Source organism: Ambystoma mexicanum, chromosome 8 (assembly GCF_040938575.1).
Source record: "Ambystoma mexicanum isolate Mex_15411 chromosome 8, UKY_AmexF1_1, whole genome shotgun sequence".
NCBI classification, from domain to species: Eukaryota; Metazoa; Chordata; class Amphibia; order Caudata; family Ambystomatidae; genus Ambystoma; species Ambystoma mexicanum.
In genome coordinates this window covers 1,042,927,296-1,042,947,783 of record NC_090929.1, presented here as the reverse complement: position 1 = coordinate 1,042,947,783, position 20,488 = coordinate 1,042,927,296, and the positions used below count along the sequence as shown (strand labels likewise).

The 20,488-nt window shown below is 46.3% G+C and overlaps 2 protein-coding genes across 2 annotated transcripts in view; one reads left to right on the top strand and one right to left on the bottom strand.

The window, feature by feature from the left end:
• The window catches only part of RPS24 (ribosomal protein S24), a 258,861-nt gene extending 253,431 nt beyond the window's left edge, over positions 1-5,430 (bottom strand). Inside the window, exon 1 of the mRNA XM_069611008.1 lies at positions 5,421-5,430. Within this exon, the coding sequence (XP_069467109.1) occupies positions 5,421-5,422 (2 nt within the window). The 5' untranslated portion in view covers positions 5,423-5,430. The remainder of the gene's footprint in view (positions 1-5,420) is intronic.
• The window catches only part of POLR3A (RNA polymerase III subunit A), a 1,042,059-nt gene that overhangs the window by 150,304 nt on the left and 871,267 nt on the right, over positions 1-20,488 (top strand). The window lies entirely within an intron of this gene.

Here is a 20,488-nt window from a genome sequence, read left to right as displayed (position 1 = left end):
GGCCGGATCGTACCACTCAGGCGCCATAATATACTTGGACTTGTGCTTCTGTCACAGCTTCGAAGTCCAGACGCAGGAGTGGCACAAACCAACCACCCCCACTACGGTCTGGGCGCAGGCAAGACAGAGCTTACACAGGCCTCCGAGACTCCAGCAGGGAAAGAGGGTTAGGATCACTATGTTTGGAAAGGTTTCGAACTGGGGGTAACCGGAATGAGGATAAAGAAAGGAAATGTGGACAGGCAAGGGAACATAGGGGTGACATAATAACAGTACATGCACATTATTACCCCATAAGCACACAGTGGTTACGTACAATCTTTGATACAAAAGAGGCACTTAGCTCTGGGGGTGAGTGCTGGCCTCCTGCCTGTGCACTCTCAGGTCCGTTGCTCGGAGCAGTTCAAATGCTGCAAGAGAGTATTAGCATTAGTGATCTGTGTTTGATTCACACATGATAAATACAGGAGAATTGGCATACAGATTGGTGACACCCCACCCCAGGGATTGGTTAGTGCAGACACGTGCACCAGTAATGTTTTAATCTGCTCATGCAACCTGTTATGCCAAACAAAAGATGTGCAGCTGTATCTGCCGCACGTGGCTAATTACTGATAGTCAGAACATGTGCCCCAAGTTCGCCGCACGTGGCTAAGAAATGAGAAAACCCATCGTATTGCCAAAGTTTTGCCGCACGTGTTAGAAGGCGCTGTTTGCATTAGTTTTCATGCAACATGCGGGAAAAGACGCCGTCTTTAAATGCAGCAAAATGCTGTGAAACACTTAGCTTTGCCACCAGCAGGGGACGTGACGTTGCTGGGCTGTGCCCCCTGCGTGTGCCCCTCTTTGGATTTGGAGCACAAATGCTTCCCTCCTGTCTCTGTGTTAGCTCCCTGTTGCAGCGCGTTAGAATAACAGCACAGATTATTCCCCAAAGCTCTTGAGGTACTTATCTGGCATGAGCGAGGGGCCGGAATGCTTCTTCCTTGGGGTGTGACCCCTCGCATGAATCCCCTCGGCAGGAGCTCCGGAAGATGCATCTGTTCTGGTCGGCTGCTTAAGCACAAGCCCGGGCCTTTGTTTGCACGCATGCGCCTGCGCGTGCCCCTCCCGACAGTGGGAGGGAAAAAGTAGTTCCCGGCCCGGAGGCTGCTGGGACCTGTGGTTTGCAGGTCCTTTTTCCTGCAAAAAGGACAAAGAAGCCTCCGATAAGGCTGGAGTCTGTTCCTTTTGCTTTGTCTTGTTCCCTTTCCTGTTGTCCTATGCTTGGGGGTCTTACACAGAGCCCTGACTGTCCCTTACAACACCCTGCACCTTGACAGTTTCTAAGCACTCTCAAAGTTGATGGATAAAAGAACAAGGAGATCGCTAATCTGATGAAGTTTGGACATTTTGTATGAACTGTTGCCAATCTGATTAGAACATGATCTTCAAAAGGCATAAACTTCAGTTCTAGGGTTCTTCATTCTCCTTCCACTAAGCTAAAGTCCATCAGCCTTTTGTATCGGTAAGTTTATTTCTGACCTGAGTTTTGAAAGATAAGTAAACTGGATTACCGGGATTCAAAGTGGAAAACTAGAATTGGAATTCATATGATTTTGTTGAAAAGTCTGTAGTGTAGCTAAAAGGCCACACTGTATCTCTTAGCCAGTCATTTCAATTTAATAAAGCGCTTTATATTGGTGCTCGTTTTATTGGTAAGCGTGCCTGCGTTTGATAGATATATAAATGGACAGTGACAAAGGTTACTGGTCTATGATTGTACCATTTTGGCCGGCCAAGTAGGGAAGGCATTATTAGAACCTAAATCGTCCATTCCAAAGGTTGGCAATTTAGCCTCTAAAACTCACTCCTCCCTTTCCTGTCTCCCACCTCACCCCTCCCACTTAATTACTTTTTTCGCCACTTGAATTCCTTTCCTCCTAAGTTCCTGTGGTCAATTGGATGGTGTGGAGGGAAGGCAAACATGTGCCTGTTGGACTATCGGTGGAAGGTGGGGCCTTGTGTATGTGCTTCCAAGGGGAGGGGTGGGAATTGCATGTATATGGTGTGGTCAGAATGTGCATTTGGGGTTTTGCGGAGGGTTGTGCCATGCTTGTTTTGTACTGAGGTAGATAGAGTGCTGAGAACTACATGTGAGTTGAAGGCTTGCACGAGGCATTGCAATGTGCCCCAGGGGTTGGAGGTTGGATCTTGTGCAAAGATGTGCATTTTGGAAGGTTAATAGAGTCTGAGGCTGTGCTTGTTAGGCTAAGGCGGCTATGCCTGTGAGAACTGGCTATCTCAGCCAGGGTTTTCATACAGTCTGATTTGTCATTCCTGCTAATCTGTATGCAATCCAGTTTTATGTGCATTATTAATCTCATATGGTCAATATTGTTAATACCCTGTCAGTTGATAATTTTAGCCGGTCCCACCCCCCATGTGCTAATCTGTATTGGTAGCCATGCCCGATGGTCAAGATTACTAACCACTGTATGCTGCTGTTATTGTTGATCTCTTGCTTGCTGGCTTGATGGCTTTATTCCCAATCATATCTAATGCCCACTACTGCCAATCCTGCTTATTACTGAAGGTCAGTGGAACCGGTCTCAGCAACCCATGATGCTGATTGCCCCACCACTTCGTGTTATGGTGGGGAATAATTAAATGATACATGAATTGCGGGAAATGTTCTGCTTCCTGAAAGATTTTGCAGGATATTTCTTCTCTTTTGTCGTGTTTGCTGCCATCGTCTGCTTCTTTCCCCTTGGCAAGCTGTTCATGAATGCATGTTGTGAAAATAGGATAAGGAGAGGTTACAGATCATGTCTTCATTAGAGTGTAGTCTGGAGACCTGAGAAAGAAAATACCTCCACCTTTATCTGAAATGAACAATGAACCAAATGAGGCATGTGACGACTCACAGGAAATCATCCCTTCTCACCAAAAAGCACTAAAACGCTGCTCCGTCTGGCCAAGAGACATAACTCCTCTTAAAGGAGGAATGGCACTTCTTGATGAAAAAATCAATTGCAGAGTGTACCTGACTGGCGACAAAATGGTGGATCTGTTGGCCACGTGTCGTGTGTTTATGCAGTCGGAGAGTATGTCGGCATGATGGTTCCAGAGGCTTCTGGGTCTCATGGCTTCGTGCGTGCTGGCTCTTCCTCTTGCTCGTCTCAAGATGAGGCTGACGCAGATGGCTCTTCGAAGCTCATGGCTTCAAGCAGTGGACCCAGATTCCAAAATGCTACTGGTTCCACCTTTCATGAGGGCGGACCTCTTGTGGTGGTCGTCTCTCTGCCATCTGTCGGTGGGTGCTCCCTTTCAGGCCCTTTGCCCACTTTTGACTGTCACAACGGATTCCTCCCTTCTGGGTTGGGGTGCGACGTTGGATCATCTTCAGGTTTGTGTCATGACCCTTGCCCTTGGCCCTCACTGGCAAGTCAGCCTTCCAGTTAGGGCCAGGTCAAAGGCCTTAAAACCTCATCCAAGACTGTCTTGGAGTCAGTCCTGGCGCCTTTGGAGCCAGGCTCATAACCATCATGAAGACCACATTAGAATGGGACTATTTACTTGGGACTATTTAACTTGGGGTGGGGGGGGGGGAAATTCAGCCAACATGGAGGCACACACATAGCTCAGTTACAAGGAACTGAGCTATGCGGTCTAGTCTTTTGGGTGTGGCAGGCCTGGGACTACTTTACCTGGACTACTTTGGGTGTGGCAGGCCTGGGACTATTTTACCTGGACTACTTTACCTGAGACTATTTAAACCGCACCCAAACAGCAGAACATGCTTTGCGTTATTCTGCTGTGGGCAGCGTAACGCTCACCGTGTCCAGTTCTTTGATGCCAGTTTACCTGAAAACAAGGACCTGCAGAGAGGGAAAGAACACTACGAAACTTACCTGGAACAGTATCCTGTCTTCAATCCATCGCTGACTTCAGTTCCACTCACCTGGCGGTACGAACTCCATCATCCGGCACCGCATGCATCCTGGAATACCATAACCTGGAAAGAGGAGAAAGAAAGATTGCATTAGTAAGCGTTTACTCACGTTTCCTCCCGAATGAAGAAAGCCACACAATTCTTACCTGGGTAGTCCTCTCCTGGTCAGTATCATTGCTGGAACATAACGGCGTTTGGCGAGGAACATCGCAACCTGCAAGGAGAGAAAAGACACCGCTTAGCAATATAAAAGCCGTAACAGTGCCGCGCATTGCGCATTATTCACTGGACAGCATCGCGCTTTCGCCTACCGGCCCATGCTCATCTTCAAACTGCACGACAACACCAAAATACCTTTCCATACCTAAAAGGAAAGAAGCAAGACATTATTATTCGAACTAAGAGGAACATAAGAACTGCATATAAAGACTGTAAAGCAGCAAACCTACGGAGTCGCAGCAGGCTTGGATTCCGACAGGGGGGCTTGCACCAGTGAAGTAACTTGGTCGCTGCTCGCCCCCCACATCTACGCGCCCCTGCCGCGAGGAGCAGGACGGAGAATCCACCTTTTACAATATTAACTTGAGGAGAAGGCCCAAAGGGGAGGAAGGAGTTGAGGCCAAGGGATGTGGGAAAACATAGACAATCTGGTTTTGAATCCAGCTCTCCTATATTGCAGACCCATCTTTAAGCAGAGGCCTTACCAAGGGACCGGGAGAGGGTTCGAGAGTGCAAATCATCCAACCAGGGCTGGGTGGCGATTCCGTGGATACCAGGTGAGCGTAACCGTTTGCGATCTTTGGTCGCCACAGGACAGACAGCTTCATATAAATTATCTGGAGCTCTTGGCGATGTTCCTGGTGCTAAAAGCGTTCAAACCAGGCATTGTCAACAGGGTGATCCGTGTCCGCACGGACAATGCGGTGTCCATGTTCTACATCAACAAGCAGGGGGTACCAGTTCTCCTCCTCTTGTGGATCTTGGCATTCAGATTTGGGAATGGGCCATTCAGTGTGGTATCTGGCTGGTAGCAGTACACATCCCGGGCCAGCTGAATGTCACTGCAGATGCCCTCAGCCGACGAGCAATTGTCCGCTATGAGTTGGGAACTGAACACAGAGATCCTCTCTGATATTTTTCGCTGTTGGGGCACTCCAGAAGTGGACCTCTTTGCAATGTCTACAAACAGGAAGCTTCCCGTGTATCCCTCCAGGAACGGGCTCGGAGCCTCCTCACTGGGGGATGCTCTCGAGATGCCATGGCACAACATGAAGGACTACACTTTTCCGCCCCTTCCTCTGATCCATCTGGTGCTTTGCAAGCTAAATAACACAGTGAATTGCTCCCTGCTGTTCATAGCTCCTTGGTGGCCGGCCAGGTTTTGGTTTTCGGAGCTTCAGCATCTATCGGTGTGCCCGCCGCTCAAGCTTCTGCTGGTCCCTGATCTGCTTCATCAGAGCGATCAGCAGCTGTGGCACAATCGTTCATCTTGGCGGCCTGGTGCCTGAGTTCAGATCTTTAGAGTGTTACAATTTGTCCGCAGACTACATGCGCATCATTCAGGCTGCCAGGAAACCCTCTACAAATCTCGGTATAGATGAAAATGGCTTTGGTTCTGCCACTAGTGTTTGGCTAAGCAGCTGGACCCCAGGGACGCTACTATCGACATAGTCCCGTCTTTTGTTTCACATTTGGCAGAGTCTGGCATCCATGTCTTGTCCTGCAGGACTTATCTATCGGCTGCTGCTTATTTGTCCACTAACCAGTGCTCGTTTTCACTGTCTAATCCAGTCATTAAAAGACACTTTGTGGGCCTGATGCATCTTTATCCTCCTGTTCGCAACCTGCATCCAAGGTGGGATTTGAATGTGGTCCTTACGGCATTGTGTCAAAAGCCTTTTGAGCCCATGGCTACTATCGATTTTAAGTGCCTTTTGTGGAAAGTGTCCTTTTTGATTGGTGTGACTTCGGCAAGGCGTGTAAGTGAGCTTCAGGCCTTGTCGGTAGAGCATCCATTCCTTACTTTTCAGAAGGCTAAGGTTGTCCTGCAGACGAATCCCGCTTTTCTTCCGAAGGTGGTCTCTGATTTTCATTTGAATCCGTCAATTTCATTGCCTGTCTTCTTCCCAGACCCGGCCTCAGAGCCTGAAAGGGTTCTGCACTGCATGGATGTTAGAAGAGCCCTTAAGTTCTATCTGGACAGAACATCTGAGCTTAGGAACTCTTCACAACTCTTTGTGACCTTCGGAAATCCGCAAGGAAAGCCGGCCTCGAAAGCGACCATCTCCTGATGGATCGCTGCCTGTATTTCTGAGGCGTATACCATTCAGGGTCTTCGGGCCCCAAAGGGAATTCATGCTCATCTTGTGCGGGGCAAGGCGGCTGCCGTTGCCTTCCAAAAATATGTTCCCTGGGAGACCATCGTGAAAGCGGCTACGTGGGCCTCCCCATCGGCTTTTTGTAAGCATTACTGTCTGGGCCTGTGCTCCAGGGCTGATGCTCAGTTCGGTCAAGCTGTGCTTAGGAACCTGTTTCAGTAAGAGTTTCCATCCACCTGTAATTCTTGTGAGGAGTGCTTGGGAATCTCCCATAAGTTTGGAGGAAAGTGGACGGGAGGTAGGAGTATAATAAAGTTACTCACCGTAGTGACTACCTTACTCCTAGTCCATAGTCGCCTTTCCTCCATACACCCGCCCGCCGTCCCCTCTGACAAGTTTAATCTGTTAATGCTTAAAGGTCATAGACCTGAAGATATAAAAGGACTGATGGGCGATGCGCTGGGCGGAGCTAAGGAGGGCGGGGTTACGGCCGCGTGCGGTACCCAGCGTAAAAAGAGAGGAAGGACACATTTTTGAAAAATGTGATGCTTTTTAAAAAGTGCTCCCGTCCCGTCCCACAGGATGGAGGAATGTCCCCATAAGTATGGAGGAAAGGGGACTATGGACTAGGAGTAAGGTAGTCACTACGGTGAATAACTTTATTTTTCTCACCCCCCATGGCCACATGAATCCAACCCATTCCGGCGCAGTTCTGAGTTTGATGGCTAGCGCAAGCAGGAGAGAGAGGGGGCAGCCTTGCTGAGTCTCTGGCCCTAGAGTGAAGGCTCTGGAAGACACACCATCAAGCTGCACCACCGCCTTCGGGGATTCGTACAACATCCTGATCCATGACATGAAGTCCTCACCAAATCCCGTCTGACCCATGATATCCCACAGAGAGGCCCACCCCACTGAGTCAAAGGCTTTCTCAGAGTCCACGACCAGGAGTGCCAGTGGGTCTGGTATTGCCGATGCCTGACTGATGGCGAACTGTACTCTGCGGAGATTCATGTGCGTGGATCTAGAGGGCATAAACCTGCATTGGTCCGGGTGCATTAGGGAGACGATCACCCCCCAGTAGTCGGTTGGCGAGCACCCGAGCCAGGACTTCGGCCTCCCCACTGATCAGTGATATCAGTCTATAGGAGGCACAGAGTTCGGTGGCTTCCCTGGTTTCGGCAGTACCACAATGCATGCCTTCCTGAGGTCAGCTGGAGATGGCAGTCTTGTTTACATTGCATTAAATGGGCGACACATGGGACCCACTACCAAGTCTCCCAGTTGCTTCCGTGTTTCCACCAGGAATCTGTTGGGCCTCGGGGTCTTGCCAGATTGGAGCGGAGTGAGCGCTGTCGCCACGTCCTCTTCTGTAATCCGAGTCGAGCGCCTGCTGTCCCGTGAGACAGGGTTTGCCACCAAATCAAGGATGTTCGACGCATTTACAGGGGGATCTGCCTGCCGGGGGTGATATAACTCATAGAAGGATGGAAATGCCCCTGCGATGTCCGGGTCCTCTGTTGGTGCCCCCTAGCGTGTTAGCACCCACCTCACGTCCTGTATCACCCTTATGTATCCTTTCTCACTGTCTCGCCTCTCGAGCCATGCAAGGGTTTTTCCCCACCTTAACCCCTGAGTCATGAATTTGACTCCGGACTACCCAATGTGCCGTTCTCACATTGTCTAGGGCCAAATTGCGTAGGGCTTCCTATGCTGCGACTAGCGCCTCCTTTGAAACCTGAGACCCCGAGGCCAGGAATTCTTCCTCTGCCCTCACTGAGATCGACTCTGTCTCCTCCATACCCAGGCATGCTACTAGCATCTGGCCACCACCAGAGAAATTGCCTCTCCTCGGAGCACCGTCTTATAGCCCTCCCATAGCGTGGCCGGGCTGTCAGCCAATCCCTCATTTAAGGCCAAGTATTCTGTTGTCTTTTGTGATAAACCCTCTAATACCTCTGGGGTGCCAAAGTAGTATTCGTTAAGGCATCATGGGATTTGTCTGTCATTCCCCTGGCCAGAAATGTCACATACAACCTATGAGCCATACTACAGGGGATAAAGAAGTAGTCTATACGTGATGGGAAGGCATGTGCGTAGAAGAATGAGAACCCTCCACACATCCACCAGCCCCAGAGCCAGGTTTCTGTTGCCAATGTATGTCCTATCCATGTCCATGTCTGTTACCTCAATGAAGTCCCCAGCCCGCCACCCCCTTCCCCCTCAATCACCCACGTGTCCGCTTGATCCAGGATTATTACTGATTGAAGGTTGTTCAGCAGCTCAAGCATAAAAGGGGTGTATGTAAACTGCCACAATACCCCATGTGGGCCCCCACAGTTTGGCCGTTACTACTATGAATCTCCCTCTGGAATCCGCCCACATCTTCTGTAGTTGGAATGGGACCCTCTTGTGTATGAGGATTAGCGTTTCCCTTGACCCCTTGAGACACCAGCATGGAAGGCCAGTGTAATTGATTCTCTTAAACATAGATTCCTTCCCGGCCAAGTGCATTTCTGTAAGCAGAGTTATATTATCTCTTAAGGAACCGGAGCACCAGCCTTAGTTTGATGCTGGAGCATAACCTGTTAACGTTCCACGTCGGAAGAGAGAAAACCCCTGTCATGAGCCATCTTTCCTCAAGAATTGTGCCTCGCATTCTGCCAACCAGCAACCATCCTCACCTACCAACCCGTTTCCCCAAGTGTCCTGTGATCCGTGTCCCACCCCACCCCCACCGGGCGTCCCATGCTAGGCTGCAAACCAAACACAACCGCAACAAAAATCTCCCCATCCCTCCACCCGCACCCTGCCCCACCCAACCAGAATCACCTGTCGTCCTAAAACCAAGTCAAACGGACGTGGTAAAAACATTGCTACTGTTTGTGGGGTAACTGTTAGAGCAGCTCTGACTGTCCCCAATTCCTTGCCCGGGGCCACCGTATATCGCAACCCACTGGGAAGATCTGGTAGGCATAGTTCTTTGCCCGCCGGTCTATGGTTAGTTTGTCCGACTCTGAAGCCGCTGCTGCGTCTGTTGAGGGTTCCACAGGTTCTAATTTTCGAAGGACCTTGGAGGAGGAGGATCCACATGAAGAGTTGTTAGGCAGAAACCTGTGCAGTTCCCTTAGGGAACACTGCAAAAGATTTAAGACTACAGGTATAGCAGTAAACCCACTTGGTAGCAGTCTGCACCACCCAGATTTACCTGGTAGCTGTGGCTGAGCAGTCAGACTTCCCTCAAGAAGAGTTAGGCAGTATGCAAAGTATACACAATAGGTACTCAAACACAATAGTACAAGCAAACACTGACCAGAGCTTGGTTTCAAAAGTATATAGTTATTTATTTTAAGAACACATAAGTTGAAAACACTCTAGCAATATATAGTAAACCACTTCAAACACAGTTATATGGAAAGCAGTCCCAACCCTTATTCCTAACTAGACAACTCTTGGTTAACACCACATAATTCAAACAGAGGTGAGTGCTTAACGTTAGATGACACTCTAGTGGTTCAAAGAAGGGAGGGAAAAAGAGCAGAATTAGGATAAACACACCACTCTAAGGTCAAGAACACTTTCAGTAGGCTCAAAGAAGCACAAAGTCACAGGTGAGCAAAAGTCACTAGGCAGGGCCCACTCTTAGAGCAGACAGAGCGAAAATGTGCCCAAGATCACACAGTTATTAGGGATTCAGAGTCTTGCAAAAGAGTTCAGAAAGAGTTTAGAGAGGCTTAGAAAGTTTAGCCAGGGTGTCCCAGGCACTCCCAGGTTCGAAAGCCGGGGGCTAAAACTACCCCGTACAGTCGGTGGCAAGGGAAGCCAGGCGGAACACGGTACCTTAAACGGGAAGGATCCTCCAGCGGTGGCAGTTGTTCCAGGCAGTGGCAGCAAGGCTCGACGTCGGTCAGGGAAGAAGAAGTTCTCGCTGAAGAGCAGAAGAAGAAGGTCGTTGCACTGCCCGGGAAGAAACCAGCCGCGGAGTCCTCCGGTTAAAGGGTTGTACCGACTTTCGCGGTTGTGGTAAAAGTGTGGTATTCCGGTTGCCGGGGTGCTTGGCACGGGCAAGGCGGCCACGAGATACCTCGAAGAAGCGGAAAGAAGGTGAAAACTGGTTGTCCCCACCAGTCAAGGGAAGGAGCCACTCCGTTAAGAGTTCTCCTCGGTCGTTGGGAAAAGTGGTGAGACGGTTCAGCAGGGCTCCACCGGGTGGTGTCGTCGTAGCAGGTCGGCTCAGCTCTTCCCTCGTCGGATTCATGGTCCTGTGGCGACTTCTGAAGTTCCAGTCCCCAAAGCCCTGCTTTTATGCAGCAAGCCCCCATTCACCCAGCCTAGCTGTCACTCAAACATGCTAAGTGGTGAGCCGGCCGGCTCACCACTTGGGCCAATCAGGACGGAGTGCGACTTGAGTTACCAAGGTAACTCAGTCCAGGGTGCCTAAATCCCCCTCCACCCCTCCTAAGTACCCCAGACAGAGTGGCACCACTTTGGAGGGCTTCTGTGGAGAAGCCCGCCAAAAGTGGAACAAAGGGCTCCACTTTGGGTCAGAGTTACAGAGGCGAACGCCAACGCCATTTTAGAATCAAGTTTTGGCAAAAAATCCCAACCGGAGTTATAATAATAAATATATAAACCGGCGGTATGTTTGAGGCTACCGTAAATAAATAATTAAATGTGTTAGCCTAAAACAATGGGAAATCCCATAGGAAAATATTCGCGGTTGAATATAAAAAGTAGTTTCCACTGCCACCAGCCAAAACTCGATCAGGGGGGACGGAGACGTGCCCCTTCGACTAACAGACCCTGGGGCAATCGAATTGCCCCAGCCAGTACGTCCACAATATGATGGTTTGTACTGGTTCTGTTCAGGATTTAAGACTAGTAAAGTCTTTGGTGACTTTACATGCCCTGGGAGACAGTAGTCGGTCCCAGGGTATGGAGTCTATGTTGGGGAGTCCCTAGGACACCCCTGGGTTACTGCACAGAGGGTGCTGTGTAACCCACATCACAAAAATACATGAGGCCCTATGGAGTAAAAGACCCCATAGCCCATTCAACACAAGGTTTAACCAAGAAAACACACTTCAAACATGCCCAAGAGTGAGGGTACAAGAGTCTCACTCTTGGCAGGAGAAAAAAGAAACCCCAGAAATCCAGCAAAGCTGCTGGGGGACTCACTAGGTAGGGAAATTCAGCCTAAACAGAGAATTCTCCCTAACAAGAGTTTACTTGTGTCCTCACAGATGAGGATGTTATGGACACTTATGATCACGATGAAGATGGCACCATTCTGGAAAACTACAATGTGGATGATCAGACAGGTTTTATGAACAATTGGGAGGACAGCCGTCTGGTTGATGCTCAGCCCTGGACGCCCCCTACTCCCACCCTATTGTCCTTTGCTTAGATTCCTCCCCCCCTCCCCCCACTCCGGCTCGGCAAGCCTCCCCAGTGGACGATCAGACGGCGTTCAACGCCATCTTGAAGAAGGCGAATGACCTTTTTCAAATCGCCACTCAAGAGGCCTTACCAGATTCTGATTTCGTGGAGGATATACTTAAAGAAAAACCTCTGGCCAGCCAGGCCATCCCCTTGTTGAACTCAATCAAGAGGAGGTTGACACCTTCTTTGACACGGGCCCAGACCAGGACGGTAAACCCTAGGGTGGAGAAACTGTTTCGCCCTTCTCCGACCGACCCTGCCTATATAAAGGGTCATGCCATTCCAGATTCGTTAGCGGTTACCACCACTAGAAAACGGGCTGGTGTTCCCATGTCTACAGGAGAGGCACCACCCGATAAGGAATCCAAGAGACTTTATGCACTGGGGAAGAGCAGAACAACAGCTGCTGCGTTTACCACCCGTATAGCCAATAACGCCACGCTATTGGCCAGCTATGCGCAAGTCCAGTAGAACCTTCTAGAAGGCGGCCTCCAGGAAGTGCCAGAGCCTGCAAGGACCAAGTTGCTCGCCATCGTTTCCGAAGGCAAGCAGGTGAACCAGAATGTGCTGAAAACACTCTGGTTGCTGACGGCGTGGAGAACCCTGGCACAAGGTACCTTGCTCAAGAGACATGCATGGCTAAGGTACTCTGGTTTCAAGCCAGAGGCCCAAGCATCACTAATTAACAAACCCGTTGAGGAAACCAACCTGTTTGGTAAGGCAGTGGATGATGCTCTTGAAACAGCCAAGAAAGAGCATGAGACCCTAAAGTCCCTTCAACAGATTACACAGAAACCCTCTTCTCAGAGAGGAAACAGCTCCCGCTGGTCCTTTCACGGGCAATCTCGTTTTTCCCAGACAAAGAAAAATGCAGAAAACAACTAGAGTTCGGGACAAGTGTCTAACTCCTCTGCCACTTATCCACCCAGAGGACAGCGGCATGGGAAAGGTAGAGGATGAGGTTCCAACCCCAGAGGTGCCCCGACCTCTGGTCAGAAATGACCTGCAGATCCAGGTCCCCTCCCATGCAACCCCGGTCAGGGGGCATATAACATCTTTCCTTATTGCATGGGAGGGGATAACAGACCAGTGGGTACTGAAGACGGTCGCCCACAGGTACTGTATAGAATTTGCCCGACCACCCCAATACAGACCACCAAGATCAAGACCCCTGACGCCAGACCACCTGCAAATTCTACTGCAAGAGGTGCAGACCCTTCTAGGAAAGGACGCCATAGAAGCTGTCCCTATTCTACAGGTAAACAAGGGTATTTATTTAGTGTACGTACTTGTACCCAAAAAGGATCTCACCATGTGCCCTGTGCTAGACTTGCACCTAGCGAACAAGTTTGTCTTAAATGTTTCGTATGGTCACTTTACAAGAAGTAATCCTGCTGTTGAAACAGGAGGATTACATGGCAACACTGGACATGAAAGATGCATACTTTCATATTTCAATGTTGCCGGCACACAGAAAATACCTAAAGTTCATGATAGGGGACAAGCACTATCAGTTCAAAGTGCTCCCCTTCGGCATTGCCTCGGCACCAAGGGTGTTTTACAAAGGTACTGGCAGTAGCGGCAGCACATCTGTGCAGACTATCCGTCCCGGTTTACCCTTACCTCGACGACTGGCTCATAACAGGGAGTCCTACGAAACATGCCTATTAAACACTGGAAGACAATGGACCTCTTATTCAGTCTGGGATTCTCCATCAGTGAAGAGAAATTCAGCCTAGACTCCAGTCAAGTCCAACAGTTCCTAGGGGCTGTAATTCAGGCAAAAGATGGCCTTGTCTTCCCTTCCAAAAAGAGGATTCAACACATGCAGTTTCAGATCCCTCAATATGTAGCCAGTCAGGAAGGGACGGTGAGCAAGGCCATGCGACTGTTGGGGATGATGGCGTCCTGCATTTACTTCCTAACGCGCATCTGCGCATGTGTCTCATGCAAGAGCGGCTCAACAGCCAGTGGTGTCGGGGCAGCAGACAATGGGAAGATCTGGTAGTTGTCTTGCCAGCCCACGTTCTCTCTCTGCAGTGGTGGTCAAGGGAAAACCTCTTGAAGGGGAAGACCTTCACCACCCCCGCAGTAGAAGCCACTCTAACGACGGACGCATCACTCACAGGGTGCGGGGGGCTCATCTGCTTTAGCAGACGGTGCACAGCGTGTGGTCCACACAAGTAGCACCCAACCACATAAATCTGTTGGAGCTATTAGCTGTATTCAAAGCACTGAAAGCCTTTCAGGCACAGTTACAAGGGAAGACAGTCCTGATCTTGGCAGACAACACCACAGCCATGTACTACCCGAACAAACAAGGGGGCACTCTCCATGGCTATCCAAGCTGTCCCAAAACATTTGGATATGGGCTCTCAAACAAAGGATGTTCCTGTTGTCCCAACACGTTCCAGGGAAACTCAATCTTCTGGCAGACGTGCTCAGCAGAGATTTCCTACTGCCCGTAGAGTACGAATGGCGACTACACGAAGACATTGTCTCCAAAGTTTTTGCAGTATGGGGTTTCCCAGAGATTGACTTATTTGCAACTCTGGAGAATGCTCAATGCCAAGATTATGCCTCCAGGTACCCACAGAACCGCTCCAAGGGGAACGGGCTCTGGATAACATGGTCAGGGAAATTTGTTTATGCTTTTCCCCCGAATCCCATACTCAACAAGATTGTGCACAAGATGCACCAGGAGCCAGTCACCATGATATTGGAGCCCCCATGTGGGCCCGCCAACCCTGGTTCTCTCATCTAATGGAGATGTCCCTCTCCCCGTTGTCTGAGGACAGGGGAGAGACACTGCACCCATGCCCGCAAACTCTAAATTTAGCAGCCTGGCTTCTAAGGTCATAGAGTTCGGACACCTTAAACTCCCTCAGAGATTTATGGACATACTCAGGGAATCGAGAAAACCCAACACCCGATACTGCTATTCCAGTAAATGGAAACGCTTTTATCTGGTGTAATGCCAAGGTCGTTGATCCCATTGACTGCTCTCCTACTCGCATTGTATTGTACCTGACCCACTTACTGGATTCAGGCCTGGTTTTTAATTCCCTAAAGATTCACATATCTGCTCTCTCAGCCTACACTACGTCACAGCAAAAGGTGTTGTGGTGGAAAATACCAGTTATCAAGGCTTTCATGGAAGGGGTTAAGAGGATTCATCCCCCCCCATTTCAAACCCAGCTCCCGGATGGTACTTAAATGTGGTTCTGACTAGACTCATGGGGCAAGTCTAAAATACCGTGCCTATAAGATGGCCTTCCTAGTGGCTATCACTTCTATTAGAAGGGTTAGTGAACTACAGGCCCTTTCAGTACTAGACCTTTTCGTTACTGTTCAGAGATAAAGTGGTTCTGCGCACTCACCCTCGATTTGCACCTAAATTTATTTCCAAGTTCCACATGAACCAATCAATAGAACTGCCCATTTTTCTTCCAGAACCCCACTAACCTGGGCGAAAGGAGCCTACACATGTTAACATGTTAGATGTGTGCAGGGCAGTCATGTTTTACCTGGAAAGAACACAACCACTGAGGAAAACAAACCAATCTTTCATTTCAGTGGCAGCTGGCATAGAAGGGGATCCTGTCTCCAAGTCAGCTATCTCAAGGTGGAAAGTCAAATGCATCACACTGTTTCTCTCTTGTTAAGAGAGAACTGCCCTTCAAGCCTAGAGCACATTTTACTCGAGGGACTGGGGCTTCCATAGCATTCATTGCAAATGTTCTCCTAGAGTCCATTTTCAAACCTGCAGCCTGGAGTTCTGTACACACCTTTACAAAACACTATTGCCTAGAAACTCATTCTAGGTCCGATTCTCAGGTGGGACAAGCAGTACTAAGACATCTTTTCACTACTGTTCATTCTCAAAACCCACCTCCAACTCCGGGTACTGCTCGCTAGTCTATGCACAGCATGTGATTCTAAGCAGATTAACAAGCATCGGAAGACCTGCATTACTTACCGTTATGGCATTTCTGATAATTGTATCTGCTTAGATTCGCATGCGCCCACCCTTCCCCCCCGCTCGGGTGGAAGGAACATAGACGTCTTACTACTTTCTCTCTTTTATGTACTCACTAGCGTTAGCCTTGGGCTCCCTCATGGCAGAAAAAATACAATCTGAGTGACCCCGGCGCATGAGTGGGAAACCTACTGACATCCAAAGAAGTCAGACAGATATTGGCTACCGGTGGGACAATTTTTGATGGGTGCGGCTGTGACAAACCTTGTCAGGCAAAAAATTGGCAACACCAATAGAACTGGATACTGATGTTCTACTGGCCAAATTATACGAAACTGCAGAAGGATTTTGAATGGTATCACAACTATACAAAACATTGCTTGCTCCACAGAGTGAGAGCGACCTTCAGATCAAAACGGCAAGGGAACAAGACCGTAATACTATAATTGAGAATGGGGACTGGAAGAGAGTACTGCAATACCTGCGAAAAGGTCTCGAGAAATGCAAGATTTCAATTGATGCAAAATAACCTGTTACATACTCTCTGGGGAAGTTCTGTTACAATGGCTCATTTATTAACCAACTGCTTCTAAACTATTTTTCTGTTTATTTTTGTTTGCTTATCTACAATAAAAAAAGTATTTTTTTTTGTTTTTTTTATTATGTTAGTTGATCAAGATAAATCTTGACCTTTCAACAAATGTATATACATGATCATTTTACAATAATAAATACAAGTATAAAAAGGCATCTTTTGATACATATGGTTTAAACAACGAAAAGAAAGTAAAATCATATTTAAACAAATTTCTGACTAATGATAAAAAATAGATGAAAAAGTTACATCCAACTAAAAATCACATTATGTTCAATCCTTTATCAGTTGTTGATAACTGTCCTTTTGTCTTTTAGACCTATTATATTTAAAACATTGATTATTGCATATCTTACAGATTTACAATTCGTATGAAACAATGTCCACAATTTCTCACTAGTCATAATCACATAATCTTTGCGACAGCTCTTGAAATTAGTACATCGTTGGGATATTAGCAATGGACATTCAGCAACTAGATGTCTCAGAGTTTCAGCATTCTCATTGCAGTATCTACATTGTGCGGTTTGCTGTACTAACAATTTCCTTTTATGCAAAATTTCTCTTGTGGGCCATATATTTAGTCTAAAACGCAGGAAGTCATCACGATGTTGCGGTCAGGGAGATCTGACTAAATAAGCTGCAACATTATAATATTTTTTTGGAGCAAATGGTTCTTGTTTAAATTTTAAATATTGCATGCATTTGAATCTCGTTTCTATCCAATCCAACTCCCAGATTTTTATTTTAGCCTTATCTGGATTTTCTCTTAATAATGTCACTGAAATATCCGCATCATCCATGACCTGCTGCGCCTTAGTATGCCATAATTTCGGAAAAGAGCCCAATGATGTTAATAAATAATTGGACATTATCTTCAATAGTCCATTCTCTATCTGACCTATCTGATACATTTGTGGTATAATGAGCATATTTTCCATTTGTACACCGCATATAGTGAAATTAGGCCTAATTCATGCCTAATAATGGACATAGGTTCAGACATTGGTAAATTCAATATGTTTTCAGAAATGACCTTCTATTTTTGTCCAATATATATAACTCTTTGAGTTTTTAGTATCCATACCATACATAATTACAGGTGTTAATTTCCGTTTGTTATAATACACTAATGGCATTATTGAAAATGTACAAAATTTGGTCTTAATTATTCGAGCTTGTGACAATGCTGTTTGCAGTTTTATTTTTACTTGATGTTCAAATAGAGCGTCCCCTGGCATATTACCAACACAAATGCCTAAGTACATATACGAGTTGACTGTATGCAAATTGTCATTTTGTACCCTCCACACATGACGGGATAGACTGTTTACAATTTCCGAACTGTATAACTTGAGTCTTTGATATATTAATCACAATGCAATGTTTCTGTGCATATATGTCTAAAGCCTATAACATGGTTCGTAATCCTTTCAGTGTTTTTGACAGTAAAACCATATCATCTGCATATAATAAATATTTTATCTCTGATTCATTCAATTTCGGCGAGTCTGTGATTACATTTTTGAAGTTGGAACCTATATCTGCAATAAAAAAATTAAATAAAGCAGAAGCTAATAGGCAGCCCTGTTACAACCCTCGGTTGGTCTCTATAGAATTAGTTACTAGGCCTCCATCAGTCATTCGTATTTGAGCACTCGTTTTGGTATGTAATTCAATGATCCATTTAAGGATATGCCAAGGGCAACCTTTCTCTGAGTTTTTTATATAGTAACTCTCTCGGTACGGCATCAAACGCAGTACGGAAATCAATAAATGCAACATATATTGCCTGTTTCCGTGATTTTTCTCGCTGAATGATGCTGTTAAGTGTTATGAGATTGAGCCCTGTGCCCACTGTTTGATAGGGATTGCGCAGATTGTTCATATTCAGCCAGCGGTTGAATTCTGCCAGGACTAGCCGGGCAAATATCTTCTACGGAGTATGTAGCAGGGCTATCGGCCTATAAGAGGGCTCAGTTCTGTCGCCTTTTGTGTAAATTGGCAAGATAATTGATTTTTTCCATGAAGCTGGTATATTGCCTGAACTAAAGACTTTACTAAATATTTGATATAGTAAACTGGTCCATTGTTCAGGATGCTGTTTAATCGTATAATTATGTAATCCGTCAGGTCATGCAGCGCGGGATGTGCTTAGTTTTGCTATGCAATAAGCAATGTCATCTAAATCAAGATGAAAAGCATCATTAGAGTCAACTCTTGAAATGTATACACATGTTATCAAAAGGTGAACGATATATATCCTTGTAATAGACTTCTCATGCTTCTTGGAATAAGGAGTTGATCTGCACTGAGATTTGAGTTTTATTTAGTCCTTTGTTTAGAAGAGCCCATATCCCCCCTCCCCCGAAGATTTACCAATGATTTGAGTCATCATGTTTTCACCGTCGTTTTGATATTGCAATCTTATTCTTGATTTTAACCATGTTTTATGTTTTTTTTCAATTGTTTTACTATCATTCCTTTTGTTATCAATGATGTAAATTTCAAATTACGTAGATCTTGTCTTAACTGGGTCTTTCTATGCTTCAACTCCAGATCAAAAGCATGGGCATGTCTATGACGTAGGGTACCATCCAATAGCTTTCTCGTTTTAAATATCAGCATTGCTTGCACATAGCACCCTCCCTCTTGATTATTTGTGGTGTTATTTAAATGCCAAAGTTTTTGCTCTAGCTGGGATGTTTTCGCTTTGTCCAACGTATTCGATTTCCTGCATTATTTACCTGTATATCTGTCGAATGTCTGTTAATCTGTATGGTGGACTTTGGATTGTTGAATTTGCAAAGGAGGATCAGCTGATTATGATCACTCAGCTTGGATTCTTTTATCATCATTGAATTAATTTTGGTAAATAAAGATCTGACTACAAAGATGTAATCAATGATTGCTTGTTGATGTTCTCTATGCCATGTAAATCGTGCAGGCACATCTCCAGATATTGCACCGTTTACCATAACAAAATTCCTATTTTTCATAAGGACAGACCACTGTTTCTCGGCTGTATTTAAGTTTCCCTTTATACTTGACAACAAATTAAGATTTAGATCGCCCATAATTAGAGTGTGAGTTAGTATGTTATACAAAATTAAATTGTCTAAAATGAGCGTAAAATGTTCAAAAAATTGCTCAGTGGTGAGAAGTTGTTTGCTCCAATAGATGTTAAGGATGGCGATACTTAACTCATCTCTTGTTAGTTTTACCACTTGAAAACAAGAAGGGGGTGGATATGTACGACATTTAAAAGATTGTCTTATTAATTGCTATCAAAAGGCCACCCACTGGACGTCCTAAATCTCTTTTAAGGGCCGCAACTGTCAATATTGTGTGGGAATCCCACACCGGTGTATTTACTAGCCACGTCTCCTGGAACAAAATTACATCATAATTGATGATATCATCAATAGGGGTGTTAATAAAGTGCTTATGGCCTCTTGTTTTCCAGGAGTATACTCAAAGATTCCAGTAACGCATGTTGTTATGATCTTTGGGATTGGGCCTGTTGTCCTGCATTGCATGCTATGGCATTCTGCTGTTGATATTTATTTGCATTGTAAATTCTCGGTCTGGGGCCTTTTTCCATTTGATTTGGTTGATAGACTTCCTGTAGACATATAAATCCTAGGTTGTATAATGCCGTTCTGGCTTGCCAAAGTGTGTTGTATGTTAAGCTTGAGCGTATGTGCATTCTGGCTTCTGTGAGATTTTGATGATCTAAGAATTCTACAAGATCAATATCAACTGTGGAAAGATTGGCTAGGCTTGGAATTTCAGCACATATATTCAAGATACTTGCCCTGTTAACGTCATATCTTGAATGTGGATGATCTCTACATTTGATCAATAATAGATGTTGTTTATATGAATTCATGGCTTCCCCATTTGATTGATCAAATTCTTTCCTCGCATTATCTATAAATGGCTTATTGCTATTGAAATCAGCGGCGTGCCTAGTGGGAAGTGTATCATCTATTTTTCATCTGATGTCCGGACTTTGTAATAAGAGTTGGAGATTAGGATGGTCTATCGGTACAGTATAACTAGGGTCTTCTGATGAGGCTGTCTTTTGATTTTGGGATACGTAAAGTTCAATTGAAGCTCGTATTTCATCTCTCAGTTGTTGCATGGTAGGCACGCTTGTACTGAATTGGATGTTATGTCTGTGCTTGGAACTGTGGTCTCAGATTGATTAATTGTTTGAT